General features: G+C 33.9%; 1 protein-coding gene across 2 annotated transcripts in view; it reads left to right on the top strand.

Annotated features, from left to right (window-relative positions):
- The first annotated feature begins 4559 nt into the window (after nucleotides 1-4559).
- Nucleotides 4560-22755, top strand: part of LOC127871061 (uncharacterized) — a 161791-nt gene continuing 143595 nt past the window's right edge. Inside the window, exons 1-5 of one of the 2 annotated variants that reach the window (XM_052413703.1) lie at nucleotides 4567-4730; nucleotides 6749-6988; nucleotides 7178-7319; nucleotides 7830-8046; nucleotides 8688-9000. In XM_052413703.1, coding sequence (XP_052269663.1) covers nucleotides 4643-4730; nucleotides 6749-6988; nucleotides 7178-7319; nucleotides 7830-8046; nucleotides 8688-8882 — 882 coding nt within the window. In that variant the 5' untranslated portion in view covers nucleotides 4567-4642 and the 3' untranslated portion in view covers nucleotides 8883-9000. Of the gene's footprint in view, nucleotides 4731-6748; nucleotides 6989-7177; nucleotides 7320-7829; nucleotides 8047-8687; nucleotides 9001-22755 lie in introns of those variants that run through there. The other variant, XM_052413702.1, reaches the window with a different exon arrangement.

Genomic DNA, 22755 nt, shown 5'->3' with positions numbered 1-22755 from the left:
CTTGAGCACTCTTATCGTCTATATTACCCTCACATAATTTGCTTTAAAAACGGAAATCGGGCGTATATGGGATTATCGAGTATAAATGGATAAAGATGGGAGAAGTTGCAGGTATTCGATAGATACAGTTGACACATATGTATTGGAGGCGTTTTATTGTCGCCAATATATTTTAAATACTTATCACATCCTTTCGACCAGCATGTACATAAAAATAGAATTTATTTATTCATTATCACTTTTAAATGAAAGGGATCAATTCAATACGTTTATGTTCAATTATATGTAGCGAACACGATGAACACCGCGGTAGATATTATGGGTCCGCGGTGATTCGCGGTGTTCGTCTATGGCAAACGGCCCCCGCGACATATGATCTGAATACCCATCGCGGGATTCATATTGGTAAGCTAACAGTGAGATGAACATTGCGGCGAGTGGCGTTTGTTTAAGTACACGGGGTGTTTGTACTGTATATTGAGTCAAGTGGGAGCACAATACGAACTCTAAATACAATTTATTTATAATTTTCTGATTTGCAAATTTGCACTAGTTTAGTATAATCCTATTTATTTAAGCTCCACTGCATGGAAAGCCTACGACTTATTGAAACACTCTCTCCTGATCGCTAGGCGGACACCACATCCACTAAACCACCACAACCTTATTAACAATCGATTGGTCATTGTCGGCTCGGGTACTACTTACATGTACCCCGGGTACGCTTAAGTATACTTACTATACCACGGGTACGGTAAATGTACTAAAACCTACCCGGGAATTTTTACGCTAAATCGGTCGTCGTCGGCTATTTTTTTAAGATTAATTATGTTTATATTAATGTCAATTTTCTGTTAAATTGTCTCTATATTATCGGAACCCATACTCAAAAAGCATGTTGATTCAGTTTATAAAAACAAATAATAGAAGTTTGTTTCGTAATAACGGTAATCGGTAGCGCGTTTTACGACATCTGATTTGGGGCGGGAATAAAACTCGGGTACAGTCTAATTTCGACCGGGTACGTTTTAGTATATTTACCGTACCCGGGGTACATGTAAGTATACTTCAATGTTCCCGGGGTAAATGTTAGCAGTACCCGAGCCGACAATGACCAATCGAGCCTAAGTAACACTAGACATTAAAGAGATCGTGAAATTCTATTAATTGAGTGATACACTGCAAATAACTGATTAAAACAGTTGTTGAAAATTAATACAAAGACAAGTGTCGAAATTAGCCGCTAATTGTCGAAATTAGCCGCTTACTGTCGAAATTACACTCCGTGCATTTAGTTAAATCGCTCGAAGTTTTGAGTTATGCCGGCAACGATAATAACGTTCGTTAGCAAATATCAACAAGTCAAAACGGTGTTTTTCGTTAAGTTTGGGCACTTGGAGGGAAATTTCGACACATTAGGACTAAATCAAATTTTACTCTTAGGGTGTCGTAATTACCCGACTTAGCTCTACATACTTACGGTTAGATCACGGTCACGTAATGTACTGCCGGATATCAACTAGTTTATCCGACCCTGCTTTATTTGGCCAATGTTTGCAACAGAAGCAGGATAAATATCATATACCAGACAGTTGAACATTATGGTTTCATAGGATAAGATTTGTTTACTATACATTATATTATAGTCGATATACACCATAGGGTGTTAGAAGTTTAAACCCAGAGTATAATTTAAACAACATGTGTACAGCTTTATAGTTTTGGACAATATTTCTTTTATAGTTATATTCAAAAAGGCAAACACGGTCGACTGACGGGTTTAACGTCGAACCAAGTTGCATGATTAAAAAATCATCCTAAAATATAATATATCAAATAATACTATTGCGGTTTCAGAGGATAAGAATTTAAGTTTTCATTGTATACATATACGTTGAACAAGTTACCCTAAGGATGTGGTACATTTTGAACCCATAACAAATACCCCCCCAAAAAATCTCTGGACCATGTTATTTAAGAGGACATTAAAAAGTAACATTATACACATAGGGGTAACCAGTTACTCTAAGGGCGGAATCAATTGTGTTCTATTGCCATGATTTGAAGATACTTGTAGAGAACCACTATACGATATTACATAACATATATCAAGCCTCTGAGACGGGCGGTTTCAGAGAAGATTACCTTTTTAATGGTTTCACTTAATACATATATACATGTATTAAAAAAAACAGTCAGCTCAGTGCGGGGCTAATTTCGACCCCAGGGCATGATTTGAATGCCATCGAGAACTGAAAGGTTATTACAACCCGCAAATAAATCATAGGTCAAATACATTTCATTCAGCTTCATATTACATGTTAAGGCTAGAATTCAGAGAAAAGGTTTTGCTTTTTAACACAAATCCGAACGGATAGTCATATAATGTTGTCAGGTTTCGTTTATTCGAAAAAATAAACGATATTTCGCAATTCACGATATTGATTTTCGCTTTACATAATGAACACTTATGTAAGATAATGTACAAGAAAACATATCACACCTGTTTGAAGGTTTCAAATCACAAAAGGCACGCACAAGATTTCGGTTAAGATAAACCTTTATAAAAATAAGATATCCTTTAGCTTTAGCTTCCAAGACGAAAACAGGACTTCCTGTTCCATGAATAATTATTGAAATTCGCCATATGCTCTGTTAAACCAAGCGACCTATAAGATTAATGTCAATTAAATGCTATTTCATTTTTTCTCAAAAAAGACACATAATGATCCGCGCTTTCGTTGGGTTAATTAAACAAAAGAACAATAAATTGCTTTAACTGATTTTGATACACATCAAAACACAATTATAGCATTTATCCTATTTGGAAAAATATAGAGGATCATACATAATTTAGATAAAATGTGTCTTAAGGGGTGTTGCTGCAGTTTTGCTGATTTTTTCCACCAAATAGATTTTGTTCAAATTTATATTCAAGTACTATATACAAATACTATATGAAAAATGAAATAAAAATATAGGGTCACCGGCCAGGTTTTCATTTTATTCACCATTTTATAACATGTACTTTTTCATTTAAACTGGAAAATCTCTAATTGCCTCAAACCAATTAATAACCTATGAAATATACAACATATAGATATTATATAAGCTGAGATACATAAAATACCATTTAATTAAACAAAACAATGCCAAATAAATGGAGAACACAAGTTCATATTTTTTTTAATTTTACGTCACCCCAAAAAACATCAATTGTTTACTATTTTTAACACCAAAATGTATTTTTTTTTAATTCTGTAAAATAGAATTCTGCAAAACTGCTCAAATATGTTCATCTACGTGTTGTCATCATAAAACACAAATAAAAAAGGGGGTCACCACACTTTTAATCGAGATTTTTTGTTTTAACTATCCCTACCGTCTACGTCAAATTTTATAAAGAAAATAAAACCATCAATTAGGCAAAACCCAAATACCGGTACATAGATTGTTAGAAATATGCATAAACATTAGAAAATGTTTACAATCTTAACTGGGATCACAACAGCTTACCAAAAGACAATATTTAATCACAAACCTAATACCATATAGTATCAAACTCGACCTTAATTATTAATAACTTACATGTACTTGTTCACAGATTTCTGCTTGTTTTGAAGTTTGTGATTAAATACTTTAAATTGATAAATTTAAACGACATGACTAAAAAGCTCCAGTATAAAACAAGAATGAAATTAAAGAAATAAAAAAAGTAAAAAAAAAGTTAACCCCACCTGGGATCGAACCACTGAATATTGAATTATGAACAACTCGGTCATTTCTGATGATACTGATAACAAAAATATTGCATCGGTGTTGCTATAAATATATTCTCGGTTAAATAAACTACCCCAATTTCATCAAAATTGAATATGTAAATTGGTTGTAATATAACTCCAGTAGCAGTATTACCAATGAAAATATATATACAATCCATTTGTCTTCTATTCGATACGACCAATGCCGGTAAATAGCTGGACAATCCATGCACCCCAAAGTTGAACATTAAAAGCACGAATACAACTCAGATCACCGCCATGGAGATCCCTTTGATGCGGGGCATGGTAAGATTGTGGGAGGGGTGAGTGAAACCAGCCTACCTTCACACAAACCCTCACGCTTAGGTCCGCATTATTCACTAAAAGGCAATTATATTAGTTGCAAAAAATAAATTACACAACCGACCTAGTTACATATGAAGTTATTATTTTCGAGGTCAACGTTTTGGAACGATCAACGGACAAGTGCAAGATGAATATTCACTACAAAAAAGTAGCAAAGTTCCTTATCTATTTATAAAAATGGAAATATAGCATAAGACGACTTTATTGGAAACAAAAAACACATAATATTCCCCGTGTCTTTGATTTCTTGCGCTTCCAAAAGAGCAAAGCAAATTTTGGCATAAAATATCGCTCACATATCATGTGGACGTCAACAAACATCAGTGACGAACATATAACTGTAATACTGAAATAATTTAGGCACTTATGATCACGAACGACCGACTTCTTTTATAAAGATAAGAATTATTTTAAGACGGCGTTACACCTCCGAGTCACGTGTTTCTTTGTTTATACATGTAAAATTTAAATAAAATGAAGAGTCGCGCACAACAGAAATTAGAACTGCACTGAAAATGGTGTCCTCCCGTCGGTCGTTGTTATTCTGGATTTTTGACATTTTCGCGATATTGTCGGTAAATGGACGACCTTCTAGGCGATACGGTATTATTGCTTGACAGGCGGTTTATTAAATACGTTAATGTATTTGCGCGTCAAGTTATATTTTAGGTTATAACAATCTCTCTCTCTGTCTGTCTCTCTGTCTGTCTGTCTGTCTCTCTGTCTGTCTGTCTGTCTCTCTGTCTGTCTGTCTGTCTCTCTGTCTGTCTGTCTGTCTGTCTGTCTCTCTGTCTGTCTGTCTGTCTCTCTGTCTGTCTGTCTGTCTCTCTGTCTGTCTGTCTGTCTCTCTGTCTGTCTGTCTGTCTCTCTGTCTGTCTGTCTGTCTCTCTGTCTGTCTGTCTGTCTGTCTGTCTCTCTGTCTGTCTGTCTGTCTCTCTGTCTTTCTGTCTGTCTCTCTGTCTGTCTGTCTGTCTCTCTGTCTGTCTGTCTGTCTCTCTGTCTGTCTGTCTGTCTCTCTGTCTGTCTGTCTGTCTCTCTGTCTGTCTGTCTGTCTCTCTGTCTGTCTGTCTGTCTCTCTGTCTGTCTGTCTGTCTGTCTGTATGTCTGTCTGTCTGTCTGTCTGTCTGTCTTCTCTTTCTCTCTCCCTCTCTCTCTCTCTCTCTCTCTCTCTCTCTATATATATATATATATATATATATATATATATAATAAAAGTAAAAACACGTGTCTGGGATTATAAATATATATTGATTTAGCCAACGCGTTTCGCATAGCTCATCAGGGCATAATACAATATATTACAACGTCAAAATGTCATGGAGATAACGTCATATCAATTATGACGTCATAACGTCAATAAATATTAAATGAAATTTAATTTGGGTTTAAATACATGTATACATTACCAAATTAAATTTCATTTAATATTTATTGACGTTATGACGTCATAATTGATATGACGTTATCTCCATGACATTTTGACGTTGTAATATATTGTATTATGCCCTGATGAGCTATGCGAAACGCGTTGGCTAAATCAATATATATTTAAAATCCCAGACACGTGTTTTTACTTTTATTATATAATATTCACAATCTGGATTATTACGTTTTACGTATATTACTATATATATATATATATATATATATATATATATAAATATATATATATATATATATATATATATATATATATATATATATATATATATATATATATATATATATATATATATATATATATATATATATATAATCTTCTCTCTCTATATATGTATAATGTTCTTGTATCATATTCAAAGCTGTTAGAATATGCAACACCCATATATATATATATATATATATATATATATATATATATATATATATATATATATATATATATTATATATACACCCATATATATATATATATATATATATATATATATATATATATATGGGTGTTGCATATTCTAACAGCTTTGAATATGATACAAGAACATTGTAATTACAAAAGATATGAATGGAATGAATCACATATACATGAATACTCTTTAATAAAAACCACAAGTTCTGACAGTATTATAATGACTTAAAATTTATATGATTAAAGTCTCAAGAAAGGTGGATATTGTCAAAATTTGGATTTTTTTGTAAATAAAACAGACATTTATATTTTTGAGGTTTAAGATTCGTTTATCCCCTGCAAGAAGAAAGTATTTCATTTTGTGCCAAGGCACCGTTTCATTAACAGACTTTCTTCCAGACCATACTTTTTAAACAAAAGCTGCCATCTGTTACACTATAAATTTTAACAATAACATAACCACATTCGGCACATTGTATATTTTGAACAGGAAAATAACCACTCTGTACAATTTAAACAATAGCCTGACAGCATTGTAGATTTTGAACAAGAAAATGACCTGTACATTGTAGAAGTTTACTAAGGACAATACCTTTTCGTAGATTTTGAACATGCTTGAACATGCCATAGCCAAAAGGTAGGGTATGGAGAAGAAATACAAACAAATTGTTCACTGTATATTTTAAACAAGGAAATGAACACCCTTTAGATTTTAAACATTTTTTAATAAATTGAACAATACACATATCTAGCAAAAAGTTTGCGATTTTCAGTGCCACATTTTGAACACGGTGTAAAGGTAGCTACGGTAAGCAGCAATGCAATCCACGAGGCATCGGGACTGTGCGCCAGCCGCCTCCATCGGGATGTTCTGTACACGCACAACGACTCCGGGGACCACACCGGAAGTATCTACGCCATCTCTGCTCACGACGGTAGCACGATTGCACAGATCACAATCCACGGTGCCACCAATATCGACTGGGAGGATATTGCCTGTGGCGAATGTCCCGGTATGGTAATGCGCGTTTTTTTGTTTTACATGTCAATCAATTGATTATAAGTGATACATTTATATTTGAAAAAAAATCCTAAATACTATGTACACAAATTTTACTGTACAATTTAAATGCATTGCTACATACACAATTATAATTGATGCGTGTTTAGATATTCATTTACTCCATTGTTTTGATCTACAGGCCAGCCGCAAGAGTTCTGTATCTACATCGCCGACATAGGCGGCAATGCCCACCCAGCCGCCAACACCATTTACCGAATTAAGGAGCCGGCGACATTCCCTTCACATCTCACTGTTGACCTGGACTCGACGCTTAAATTCACGTTCGTTACCACATTTTTTGTGTATTTACGGTTCCAAAAATGTGATCCATATATTTAGAATTGTGTGTGTTGTTAAACATTACGAGTTATCTCAGCAGCCAGAACTAATTTCATTTTAATAATACAGTTTATTCAAGACAAATCTGTGTTTGCGTAGCTCTGCTCTGATGTGACTTCTTCGACATAGTTCTCTGTAAAGAAAGTGAAATGCAACTTTGTTTGAAAATTTGAAAAGGAAACTTTTTAAATGAGAAGAAAATCTTGTACAAACAAAATAATTCGTAGTGGGATGGAGTCACCTTTTTCCACAAATATATGAATATATTAAACATATAATAATACACCCGGATTGGTTTAATGTGTTTATGTTATCACATTGTCTATACTGGATCAAAAATCGAATGAATTAGTTATACATTAAATCGTCCATTAAATCCTGAAATGATGTAAGTATATGGATGCATAAATACCAATGCCATATTCGACGTCTGATTTCCATTTTCAATGCAGCTGGAGCGAACACAATGCCGAAACCCTCATGGTCGATCCTCACGGTGAGCTTTATGTAGTATCCAAGATTGTCGGCGGACACGGCCGAATGGTGAAGCTACCGTCTAGCGCCTGGGGCTCTTCGCACGCCGCCAGTGTCACCGATGGCATCCACCTTGACCTTGACAGCACCAGGAACGACCCCGTAGGAGGGGATATATCACCCTCGGGATATGAAGTAAGATTTATTGTATGAAAACAAAGCACTTTGATTCAACAAACCTATGCGTTTTCGATAAGAAAAATATGTATAAGATCTCTGCCCCGCCTACAGTGAGACAGGAAGAGATTCGGGAATAACGTGAGTGGAGATATCTACCCCATATTCCCACGGTATATGAGGTAAAATAAGATGAACTTATTCTTCAGAAACCCAAGATCTACTGGAATGAGAGGTTTTCTCAGTCGACTATGATGTTGTGTTGTGCACTTGGAAGAAACAATAAGTCTTTTTTAAATGCAATTAGAAACTTGGTGGCTACTGTTCCGGACATGGAGGGTTTCCTCCGGGTATTCCGGTCTATTACAAGCAATAACTTCGTGCAACCTTTGAAATTGAATGTACGTGTCATTTCGTTTCCTGCTGTGACCTATGTTATTTCTGAGATGTGTATGTTTTAGAATATTGTTTAAGGGTTGTTTGCACTTATTCAAATGCCTTGCAAATCCTAAATTTGTTAGATCTTTATTGAAGAAAACAATTATAAGCACTCTTGACAAAGCCTCAAAAAGCCGGCTCCCTTTTTGTGTAAAATATCTGGTTTAATCTGAACTGCTTTTACAGAATTGCTCGCATTATTCATCCGTATCTTATTCTAGGTTCTGATAAAGACCCTCGACCACGTCAACTATTACTACGTACCAGACGGTGACTACATGAAGCATATGACGTCAGTTGCCATACGAACGAGAAGGTCAGGGCGAGTCCATAGCCTGGGCGTCCGATGGACGGGGCTACTTCACACTCGGGGAGGGGAGACACCAGCCCGTGTGGTACTACAAGAGAGTGGGTGATCCAGCCACTGTTGGTTGATAGGTGATAGAGTGAATTGTATGCCAGTTTACCTTTATTTCTTATCAAAAGGCTTTCGTAATATATTTAATGTATGAAATAAATTTATGTTCTACAATACCTTGTATCACCGTTTTCTTTACTATTATCGCCTTTGTAACGGTAACTGCTTTACGAGTACACAAAATGGCTTGACCCCTCCCCCACTGCTATGCAACTACTATATAGCTTTAATCATGTTTATTTGATGCTGTGTATGATGTTTTGTCCTGTATTACACAGTCATTGACCACTCGCCCTAAAGGGACCTTTTCACAGATTTTGGCATGTGTTGAAGTTTGTCATTAAATGCTTTTAAATATATTGATAAATTGATAAATGTAAACATTCATTCTAAAAAGCTCTAGTAAGAAACAAGAATACAATTTAAAAAAGAAAAAAGTAACCCTCAACTGGGCTCGAACCACTGACCCTTGAAGTAGACCACTCGGCCATCAGTGCTCATACTATCATTGCTGCATTTTATACTTTATATAAGAAATCCTCGTAGTGTCACAAAATATAACGACAATATTACTGTTTCCTCACAGATATCATAACTACATCGAAAATAATTGCATTTGTATACCACGTGAATTCCAACCATAAAATATTGGAACAACAAACATAAAATGAAAACAAAACAATAAAACTTCGCCATGATACTAGAAGGTGCTCTCCATATGTCATCCTTAACAGTATTATTTAAGTTAGTTTAGTTGTAAAAAGAGTGATAAAACCGCATCAGAATATGATAAGTATATTACTTTATCATACACTAGAACCCAAATCTACTTAGATATTTAATAAGCAAAGAGCTTGGTGATGCACTGTCCGTATAATTTCCGCAATATATGCGTAAGCAACACTGATGCATCATATACATTGATTGTTTTGTAACAGGTCTATAACAATTAAAATGTTAGGTCGAAAGTGTGCCTACCTTTCATCAAAGTTCTAATACGTTAAATTATTATTAATAATAATAGTAATAAGAAAAATAATACACCATTTATCTACATCCCCTCTCAGTTGCTCAAAAAGGTAGCTTTCACCTTTTAGAAAACTATGTGCCACTGTTTCAATACATAATGCTGTCACATGTTTTGCATCTACGACATTCTAAAAAAAAATCCATTCATCCTGACATACCAAGATAGACAAACGTAACATATATGTACACAAAGTATATATTGACTTAAATGTTTCCAAACAGATCAGAGGACACGAAAATGACAACCACACACATTATAAGTATATACTAGTGTGTGGCTTGTACTTATTTCATACTCACGGGTGTATCATTTATAACATTTTATTAAACTTGCAAGCAATAGGTTATAAATATTGAAATGTCTCCTCAAATAACTTGACGGTTTGCAAAACACAAACTAACACATATATTAGTATGCGTACTTGATAAGGTTTGGCAAAGTATACGTACGCTATTTTCTGTTCATTGAAGAGACACATATTAGAGAGAAATCTAGTTACCACGAAATAATACATCTGTAGATAAGATAATATACTTTTAACCCAATGAACTTTATTGCATATTTTTTTTATAAATGACAGCCCGGAATCACAGTTTTCCGTCTGTTGTACAGATAATACACTAAATGTTGTGAAGATAACAATTCTGATCATGTTGTATTAAGATTGAGTCATCAATGTGGCGTTAAAAGCGCCCGTTGTGCTCCTGCGGCTCTTTGCATGTGGCTATTGTCAACGATTGCATCCACTTTGACCTTGACAGCAACAGGAAAGACTCGTCTTAGCACCAGGTCACCCACGGAATATGAGAGCCTCATTTTGTCTAAATAAAAACAACATACTTGAAACAAGAGTTCTATGCGTTAGTAGAAAGCATTATTAATATCAGGGTTCTTTCCCACTCACTTTTAGATCTGGACAAATACCTGACACATATACCATATCACCAACGGTAATTTAGGTAAAGGTTTATGAATAAAACGATTAACCAAAATGTTAAGTAGACGTTTACTTATAAAAACAACATAATCCTTTATTTGTAACGGAGGTTGTGTTATAGCCTTGAATGAAACAATAGGTATGTCTGTGGTATCTTTAAGAATCCTTCCCTCCCAATAGCGATTCCATTACTATAGCATTGACATGCGCGTCCGAAGAATGCAATTATTGGGAAAAACGCACTTGTTTGACAAAGGTCAAAGTATAACTCCACAAAAATGCCAATTATCCCATTTTAAATTCGGTGCACGTTTAACGAAGTTTACTTTTTGTGATTAAATTTTCTGTACTTCGCTGTGAGTATGTTACTAATGTTCAAATCTTTATCAACTTCATTTTCTTTTGAAAGGGGAATTTAGACGGTGTTGTCATTTTAAACACAAACATTTATCGCCCAGTGACGATGTTATAGTGATGAAATCATTGAGAACAAGCCATGCCTATTTTTCAAACGTGCTTTCAGTCGCCTTGAACTCACACCTGCAACACATGCTTCTGCCCTACAGTCCATCTCTTGATAGAACGCATTTGAATTGAGACGTGTGCCTTATCTCTTCTGTGACTACTGTGATTTTGTTGAACCCATTTAAAGGGACTTGCTCATGGATGTTGGCATGATTTGAAGTTTGTCATTAAACTTGATAAATGTAAACATCGGAACTAAATAGCTCCAGTATACAACAATAATAAAATTTAAAAAAAAAGAAAGAAAAGTAATCCACATTGGTTCTTGAATCACTGACCCTCGGAGTAAAAGTGTAACGCTAAAACCACTCGACCATCTGTGCTGAGTGGGTGTATATCAGAAGTTTCTTTAAATGTCGCCGCCGAGTCTTCACGACTACTTTATGTCCCTTTAAGGTTCGTGCCACATTTAACTATCGTTCATATATTGACATATGTAAATCTGTCTTACCTTTGTATACGTCAACTGATTCAACATTCGACGTTAATTAAACGTTAAAAAGTAAATAAATATAAATGTAAAAATCAGTATCTGCTTGCGGTTGGTGTGTTACCTTGACACGAAAACATAATTATGTAATAAGTGATTAACATTCCTAAAATGTATGCATGTCTTTATTGGCTTTATCAATAACATTCAGTTAATACTGGCAGCTGGTCGAGTTGTCAGGTATCGACACCTTTGTCATACTTTATTCCCACTAAAATATTGCTTCGAATGTCGTTCTATGTTCTTATCGAGACCTTGTACCATGCCCAGTACTTGATCGTTAAGGACGGCAACTATCCGGCTCATATGACGTCATGACCCATGGATGATGCGGACAAAGAGTGATTAAATTTACATTCCTAGTGTTGTTATGTAACGAAAGACCTAATATAAATTAGTTATATATAAAACAAAACTCGTGATACGTATCCTTAACTGTTTACTAATTACACGATTTATGTATAAACACATTGTGGTATTACCAAAACGTACACAAAATCAATTGTAATTGATGAATTACCGTCATATCTTTTAATAATGAACATTTCCTGTTTGAATATAACACGTCAACATTCAAGACGCATTCGTTACCTCAATCAGTTTCTCGAGCGTTGAAAATATGAGCCTTGTTCTGAAAAAACTGAGCTTAATGTATGTGCGTAAAGTGTCGTCCCAGATTAGCCTGTGCAGTCCGCACAGGCTTATCAGGGACGACACTTTCCTCCTTAACTTGATTTTCGGTAAGGATGGACTTCCTTGAAACAAAAAAACTATAAAAGCGGAAAGTGTCGTCCATGATTACACTTTACGCGCATGCATGATACTCAGTTTTCTCAGAATGCGACACATATATTTGACGAAGTATACAAAAATACACATAAAGACAAATAAATCAGATTATGACTGGTAAAAACACACACCGCGCCTTGGAGATTTGTTTACCATGGTATTACCATGCCACACAATCTGCATATTTATTTTACGTATATTTTCAGTTGGTATTTAATTTGCTATCGTTTTATTTGAATATTGTTCCAATGATGAAAGTGATAATCAATTCATCTTTTAATTGAATGCAGGAAGCCAACGTACATTTCGACAATCATGGAAATAAATACAAACTAAAAATAAAAGAAAGGTATTCTCATACAACTACAAATCATCGCCATGATACGATACCTACGTTTACACAAGGCTCTCCCACACAGTTTTATATCAAATTCTTCTTAAGATGAATCAATAAACGGTGCGTTTGATTAGCTTTAATTGAAAAGGCATCGACGTATAAGAATTAAATTGTGTAATCAAAAACTACAACCCAGATCCACTTAGCAACATCAAGAGTTAGCGTTAACTTCCTGTTATATAATACGTATGATATGAACAATAGATACATTAACACATTCATAAAGGTATGATTTTTTCAGATTTCAGTTTCATTCCAATTCAGCTTCCAGATTAATTCCAAATGATTGCAAATATGATGGTTGGTCGCAGGTGTTCAAACCGTAGTTCTGTATCACCCAATGAGTTTAATCAATAACCCCAACGTAATAAACCATATACTCATCTCCGCTAAATGAATCAGAGAGGTAGATTTTATTTTAAAAATATTTCATTGTAAAAAGTAGTAGAATTGTTTGCAACATCTATAAATACTTGACCGATCTCGACATACAAATACAGACACACTTTCAGGATTTGAATAATAATAATATTTACATAAATGCTGACAAACACATCGGTCGACAATATAACGTTATAGAGTTTATTCAACATACATTAGGCTTTAAGCCCATGAGTAAACACATATTACAACACAATATATTCACAAATGGTCAATGGCGTACAGAATTGTTAACATAGCGTAGATCAAATGCTTAATACAACAAATTCATGTACACTTTATCGTATATTGTATTTATATATATATATATATATATATAAATTAGATAAATAAATGAAGGTACTTGGAGAGAAACTACTGATAATATAAGTCAGCTCTCAATTTAAATGATTTAAAAACAAAAATGGATAGATTTCGTACACTTTTTTCATTGTCAGTCTGTAAGAGTTCGATAAACTTTATCATGTTTGTATTCTTCCAATAGTATTTATTTATGTATTTCTTACGTAAATTAATAAATGTTGGGCATTCAAGTAAAAAATAAAATTCATCCTCAAGGACGTTACAGTGTTTGCATTTTCTATTTTGATAAGGTATCTTTTCAGGCTTGTGCCATCTTCCTGCTTCCACTTCAAGTCTATGGGCAGATACTCTAAAACGAGTTAACGCCATCCTAAATTTTGAGACATTTACAAAATTTAAATATGGTTGTAACTGAAAGCTACTAAAACGTCTATAAGTTCTACCTCTGGTCGTGTTTTCCATTTCACTTGACCAGGTTTGCAAAAACATATCAGACATTCGTTGTTTCGCTACTGATAAAAATATCAAAATATCTCCTACCCCTTGAAAAAACCACACATCACTGAAACCTAATCTGTCTAATACATCCTTGAGAGATTTAACGCAAGACTTTTTTTCTGGGTATATATCATGATCATCTAATAACATATCGTAAACAATTTTTATGTACTTGACATCATCGGATTGTAATACTTTAAACCAGTACTTTAAAACACAAATGATACGTTTATTTATTAATGGTACACGTCCCAGTTCTCCATAAACGAAGTTATTTTGTGTTTGCAACCTCACGCCTAACACTTGTTTACAGTATCGTATATGTATTCTTTCAATCTGAACACTATTTTTTAACCCCCATACATCACAACCATAGCTTAGAATAGGTTCAATAAGTTTATTCAAAAGATCAAGTCTATGATTAACTGATATATCTGGGTACTTAACTTAATTAGATTTCAGCTTTTATATTGCTTTAAGAGCCTGTCCTGAGAGTGCATCATACGTTAATGAAAAAGAACCCCCAGTGGTAAATACTATGCCTAGGTGTGTAAAACTATTCACAATTTCTACAATGTGTCCTTTGTAATAAAAATTTAAATTTCGTCTATTCTGTCCTCCTTTTTTAAAAATCAATATTTTTGTTTTATTCACATTAACGCATAGCTTGCATTTAGTACAATACTGCTCTAATAAATCTAATCCATTTTGCAGTCCGGCTTCCGATTCTGCAAATAATACAATATCATCAGCATATAACAATAAAAACAGTTTTAACATACCAAGATTAACTCCTTCAAACTTATTTAGCATAAAATGTTCCTCGATATCATTTAAATACATTGAGAACAAAAATGGCGATAAAGATTCACCTTGTCTCACTCCCAAATAGCATGTCAACGAATCGTGACTGATTTCATTATTAAATTTTATTTTCGATTTAACAACATTGTACATCAATCTAACTATATTCAACATTTTACCACGTACCCCTAATTATATCAATTTATACCATATGATATCTCTTACTATAAAGTCAAATGCTTTCGTAAAATCGACAAAAGCTGTGTACAGTTTTTTATTTTGATTCAAAATATGGTTAATAATACCCTGCAGTACAAAAATATTGTCAACAGTTCCCATACCTTTTCGGTATCCGGCTTGAGCTTCTATGTACACATTGTATGTTTCACCCCACATGTTCAATCGACTATTTATTATTTTACTAAATAATTTTCCTATCGTACTTAACAGTGTTATTCCTCTATAATTATTCGGGTCATCTAAATCCCCCTTCTTATGCAGCGGAACAATAAATCCTTCGCTCCAAGCCTCTGGGAAATAACCTATATCAAACATTTTATTAAAAAGTAAATGTAAAACCCTAAGAAAGGATTCATTTGTAACACCGTGTTTAAGAAACTCATTTAAAACGTAATCAGGATCAGCAGATTTACCATTTTTTAAAGATTTACATGTCTTTTTAATTTCGTCTTGAGATATTTCAATGTTTAAATCATCAAACATTACCTGAAATTCCTCATTTAGGTATCTTTCATTAAAAAACAGAATGTCTTCATCTGGCTGATAAAAATGGGTGTCTGGATCATTAATGGATTTGAAGTATCGAAAAAAATCAGTCTTTAATTTATCTGACTTGCATGGCTTTAGCGATCCCTTTAATAAATTCCAATATTGTTTTGCATCTAATAATCGATTATGTTCTAAAATCTTTGTCTGCTCTAAATCATAATTATATTTATGTTTTCTAACTAAACATTTATAGTTGCTCCGGTATTGAACCATCAAAATTCTATTTTCATCCGACCTGTCCGTTCTATATATGTTCAAGTTATTATAAAATTCAGATTTTGCCCTTTGACACTCGTCATTAAACCATAGATTACTGTTATTATCGCGATGTTTACCTCTAACTTGAGTGTTAATGGTCTTTTTGAATAGAGGTGAACAGACATCATCAATTACAGTACAAAATTCTTCTAAACAATTATCTAATGACGCCGAACTATTTGTAAGATCGATATCATTACATATATTAATCAAACATTGAGTAGTTCCTGAATTATTGAAAGATTGTATATAAATATCCTTTTTTTCATTATCCCATTTGAATACGTGCGGTACTTTATCGCACTCATTTATAACCCTGTCATTAACACAGCAATTATTTTTAACACAAGTCATGTGAAATTGTACTACACAGTGGTCAGATAATACATTCGGATCAAGTACTTCAAACTGATCAATACATGAAAACAACAACGGCGTACACATAACCAGATCAATAACACTCGATCCTCGACTCGTTACACAAGTAAACTTTCCTAATTGACAATCGACCCCTACTCTACCATTTAACACTTTTAAACCAGACATTTTACAAAAATCAAGTAAACATTTACCATTCTCGTTTACATGTTTATCTTGACTTATCCTCGGTAAAATAATATCTACAACATAATCATCTGGTAATAAATTGAAACGGTGTAAACCATCATTTTCGACATAATCAGGTTTATTAACAATTCTTGAATTAAAGTCACCATAAACAATAAACTCACAGTTATTATTAAAGTTACATTGAAATTGAATCATATCGTTTAAAATTAGATCAAATATGCTTTCATTAACAAACATTTCTCTACTACTTCCTTGTGGCACATTATATGCTAATCAGAGTAAAACATCGCTCTTGCTTTTAAACAAATTGCCTTTTAATTTAACCCATATAAAACAATCATCGGTATTTTTTAAGAATGCAACATCATTTTTCAATTGATCAGATATAAATATTATTATCCCCCCACTATCTCTTTTTGAGCCTTTTAATTTAACACTTCTGTTTAATATATAAGAATGAAACCCGTCCACAGAATAATCGTACAGTTTGTTCGACCATGTTTCAGTAAATAATAAAATATCGTGTTTTGCAAACAGTTCTTTCATTTCGACCGATTGCAATTTATTGTACCGTTTTCCAACTAGTCCCTGTACGTTTAACATACTAAGTCGAATCCCCGTGTTCTCTCCACAGCTGTCCTATTTCTGGTCCCATTCACCGCGCTTGGCTGAGTTCTGTGTCCGTGTTTTATTAATAGTACCGCTACTTGGTTTTTTTCCAACACTCTGTGTGTTTCTGGTCGATTGCGCTTGTGAGGATTTACCACTTTTAATTTGTTTTACTGCATCGGAGTAATGCGCTTTTTGCGTTTGATTTTGCGAACAGTCTGTGTCAATTTCGCTCGTGATTGATTTCCCCTGTTGGATTTATCACCGCCTTTCGGTAAGTAGCCATTTTCTTTTCTCGTGCTTTCACTACGGTCCGCGTAATTTGGCCTACTTTCGCTTTGTGTGTTTTCAATGCAGTCTTGATTGGTTAAATCGAGATGGGCGTTTACGATGGGAGGATTTTGTTGACTTTTGCTCTAGGTAAATGTAAACACCTCGTCCGTTCCATCTTCATCACTGTCCTCGTCATTTTCGCGACGTTCTACCACGGTTTCATTAGAGTACACTCTACTCTTATCATGTGTATGACTGGTCGGACACTGTTTTAGCCTATCTGTAGCGAGCATGCTGTACCATTCTGGGAACATATCGCGTACCACCCGTCCGTTGATGTACACTCTAGCTGGATATTTTATTTGGACTTTCTGATGTAACTGTCTCCCTTGTACAGCTTCTTGCGATTGATACAATTCCTTTCGCGCTCTCGCTATTTCCTTTGGATATTGCCTTTCTATTCCAAACGGGCTTCTCTTTAGCTTGTAGGCCTTAGCGAGAATTGTTTCTGTGTCAACGTAATCGCGAAAGCAGACTATCATTGGGCGTTTTTGATCATTTAGATGACTATTAATTCTCCCCAGCTTATATACTTATATGCTAGTGTATGCATTCATCATTTATGTAATTATTTCATGACATATAAATACGCAACTGATTCAGCGTTGAAAATTTTTTGGGGAAAAAAAGTTGTTAAAAATATTTTTCAACTCGTTTCCCTAAATGTTGTTGAAAATTTTACCTTTTTAAATATTATTATCACCTGTATTAGAAACTTTAATATGGTGACGAATGTAGGGGAAAGAAGCATCTTTTTATTATTAGTATCGAATTAGCTTAACTACTCACCACACAATACCAATGTCAAAGACAACATAATCAATGAATTCTTAATTATCTTTTATATTTTTTACAAAGGATATTTGTTCCGGCTTCTTTTTTGCAAACATACAAAAATATTCATTTCCTGAGTAGATGTAAATAAAAAGAAACACACACCAGCATAAGAAACCAAGAACTTCATGTATTTATATGCAATAAAAATTCTCCTTACAGCATATATATTTCACTTATGACAGAGAAATCAATTTACCAAGAAATAATAAGCTCCTCGCTGTCGGACCTTCGGAACAAGCCATTTGTTACTTTCTCTCTCCCACTGGGTGCACAAAAGACTGTTAGTATGTCTGTAAAATGTAATTTACCGTGGGACGGGGCAATAATTAATATTGCTAGAACTGCGATACCCTCAGTTTTGCAAGTTTCTTAGCGGCGTATTGTTTATTGCACCTGCAGCCACATACTATAATTGGATGATCCCGACTGCAGTCGTTTCGAATAGTACCTTATTCCATCGGCGCTTATAATTCAATTATTTAACAAATGGTTCTGTTGCAATAAGTTACTGTAATAAACATTTGGATACTTGTATATAAATGCATCAACGGACAAGTCTTTGGCCACACATTGTTTTTCCTTTGTTGCTGACATTTAAAGTGAGTGCCATGAACGGAATTTCAAAGAACAAGAATGTATAATTTAAATTGTTATTTACATTCCTTTAACAGATATAAAAGCCATATAAGAATATGTAAAACTGATTTCGAAAAGTTGATATAAGTTGTTAATATCAACATAATTGTATATGTATTACTGCTCAATGAGAGTTATATATATAATAATTATATTTACGGACGAATATGAATTTCGAGTGAGTTTGAACACAAACCTCAATAGCGACTTTACTGAGATTGTACCAGTAAATAAAAAAATTACCCTGTTTTAGTAAAAAGAATGCCCGTGCATCCCAGATATATAATTTCATTATAAAACGCTATAAAAACAAATTGTGACTCTAAAGTAAGATGTTTATTTTTTAATTATTGTTAACCCATTTATGCCTAGCGTCTAGTAAAAAAGGCCTTGGCAAACAGCGTAGACCCAGATGAGACGCCGCATGATGCGGCGTCTCATCAGGGTCTGCGCTATTTGCTTAAAGGAATTTCTGTAAGAAATATTCTAAATATAGAAATAAATATACTAGACATCTCTAATTTTGGAAATAAATTGATTTAATTTAAAAGGATGGGAGATTCCACTTGGCATAAATGGGTTAAACAAATATTGTTACTCCCACAATAAGACGATTGTGTATGACAAATACACATTTTCCTCTGCTGTTGTCACACGGATTTCATTCTTCGCATAACAAATTACAACAATAAATGCGAATAAACAATTTTGTTTCGTTAATTAAAACACAAAACATTGTTAACTAAACTAAACACACTTGGCATAAATATGTTACTTACACTTCTAGTGGAAGTCGTGTGTATTCCGCCATGTAAAAACCTATCTCGGAAGAACTACAATGGTGACATAATATATATATATTTCTGTTTTTACTCGCTCACTGTATATGCCTGAATACGGATCAAGTACTAGTACATTCCAGTGAGCAAAAATCCATGCGTCGAAGGTACCACGCAGTTTATACGTCTTCAATAAGACATTTAATTCAACCTTTCACTATCTGCGTAGACCATTCACACTCAACTTTGTATTTAAAAGCAAAAATAAAATATATGCAAGCATACACTTTGACTATATGTATAAAAATGACTGTTGTTTAGTATCAAACTGCTCTTGTACAAAGCAATGGGAATCTGATTAGTACAATATTATAGTAAAAAATAAACGATGAAAGCTTCTTCGAGTTAAAACAATACAAAGGCTGAGGACGAAAGATTTTCCAGATGGTGTATTCTTCATTCTTGCATATGATTTCAAATGACTTCAAATCTCAGGTTTCCAATAAAAGTTCTCGTTAATTCATTAATGCACGGTTTCACTTGAGAATCCATTGCTTCGAGAGACACATAAATGAAAACACTTACACTGCAAGGAAAATCTAGATACATCTTAATATTATTCTGAAATAATCCCTTTTTTCTACTTTCTGATTCAATACATCCACTATGAAAACCTAAATTTCAATAACAATAAAAACATAACATTTTGATAAAATGTGTTGTTATATTCTCAAAATAAGACTGCAATTATGTTTGATACCAATAGAATGTATCAACAGCTATTCTCTCAATCTCTAAAGGCCTTGGGAGACGCTCTCATAATATGATTCCCAAATTATTTTTCCAATATCGTAATCTTTCTACGAACAGTAGGGAAACTTCTATTAAAACAATCGTTTAAAGTTCTGCCTAATTAAAAAGCTTTTAATTCATAACCCATTAAATAGCTATACACTTCTGCTTTATGCATCGCCTACGGTTAGGTAAAACATGCACGTAACTGAAACTAGGGCTGTTTGTATTTGCACAAATTGCAAGATGTAAGAATTGCATTTGTTTGTTTATAGTTTCAAATTATATATTTGTAATATAAACTCTGTGCTAAAATATTCTATGTATCGTCGATTTAATGCATAAGGACATACATCTAATTCAGGGGTCGCTTGAATAACAATTTTCACAAGTGAAATTGTTTTTCATGTAACATTTCCCATACATGTTAATATATGCAAAACGTTAACGTTTATATTTAAACGCATAAACATATTTTTATAAACAGTTCGAACATGCGTCATATATTTGAAATGATGCTCAAAAACAAGAGTTGTCTCCAAAGGATGACATATGCCACTGAAAATCGCTTTGATAGAAGTTATGAGCATTTTTCGAAACCTAAACGCAGATTTCGAAACCTTAACGTGGATCCTAAGTTCAAGGTCAAGGTCACAGGGGCAAAAAACAATTGTGTGCGAATGGAAAGGCATTGTCCATATACACAGGCATACCAAATATGCAGGTTACATTTGAAGCGACATAGAATTATGAGCATTTTTCGAAACCTAAGCGCAAAGTGTGACGGTAAGACATTTGGACAGACGGACAGACAGATGGACAGTGCGATCACTATATGCCCTCCGTCGGGGGCATAACAATCCAGAGATTTTCATTAAAGATTTGAGATTTTTAAAAAGTTTAATAACTGCGGAATTATTCGAAGAAGCCCAATACAAGCTCTTGGTTCCGGTCTGTTTTAAGTACATGTATGTTTTACAGGTGAGTGTTTCTTGTTTCGAGCAAAGATCTCATTGGCGGAATATGTTTAGCATACCTCATTCAATCTTACGTAGCCCATTAACGCCTAGGGGACTCTCCCATCCTTCTAAATTGGATCAATAAATTTCCAAAATTAGGGATGTCAAGTATCTTTATTTCTATATTAAGACTATTTCTTACAGTAATTCCTTAAAGCAAACAGCGTAGACCCTTATGAGACGCCGCGTCTCATCTTGGTCTACGCTGTTTGCCAAGGCTTTTTTTCTAGACGCTAGGCATAAATGTGTTAAAGGTGACACAGACACATTTTTAAAAGATGTTTATAACTTTTCAAATGCACAAAACAGACAATGATTTGAGCGCCTCATAATAAATGTTGTCGAATAATTCCGATTTATTGCATCTGATTGATGAAAAATATAATATCCACACAACGAAGTTGTTATTCGCGTGTCCACTTAATATAAAATACGCGCCGTTCCTAAGATGTAACATTGCTCAATAATTGTGTCATGGCATGCGATGCTGGTCTCTCTAACGATTCCTTTGATAATCGAGATAATTATGCGATTTCGCAGGAACGTAGTTACGCTTACGCAGTTGATAAATTTATCCATGTGTATCCTCCAAAGACAATGGGGTTGCTATTGATTGGAGAAAAGGTTACATTCTTTAGACATTAAAAAAATTATTATCTATACAATGCAATGCTAAACACACTTCATTTTATTGTGCGTATTTTTTTTTTGTTTTGCTTAATGTTTCCCGACCTATCCTAAGGAGTGTCAGATAATTTCTGTACATTGTTCCAAACTTATTTTTGGTTTACATATTAAGTTGGAGGATATGGTTTTATATCGTCCACACCTAGACAGTTGTTTATGGATTAACCTTTTTATTTAAATAATAAGTCATATTTTAAAGCTGGCTAATTATTGAATTACTATTTAAACTTTGCTGCCAATCATGGTTTATTTTGCTGTTAAAAATGCATTATCATTTTAAACGCATGCTGCAGTTTTACTCATTTATCACTCAATTTTAATCGTCGTCCGACTTATTTTGGAATGTAT

Source organism: Dreissena polymorpha, chromosome 3 (assembly GCF_020536995.1).
Source record: "Dreissena polymorpha isolate Duluth1 chromosome 3, UMN_Dpol_1.0, whole genome shotgun sequence".
Lineage (NCBI taxonomy): Eukaryota > Metazoa > Mollusca > Bivalvia > Myida > Dreissenidae > Dreissena > Dreissena polymorpha.
Note: the sequence above shows the minus strand (reverse complement) of the source record. Positions and strands in the feature narration are given on the sequence as shown.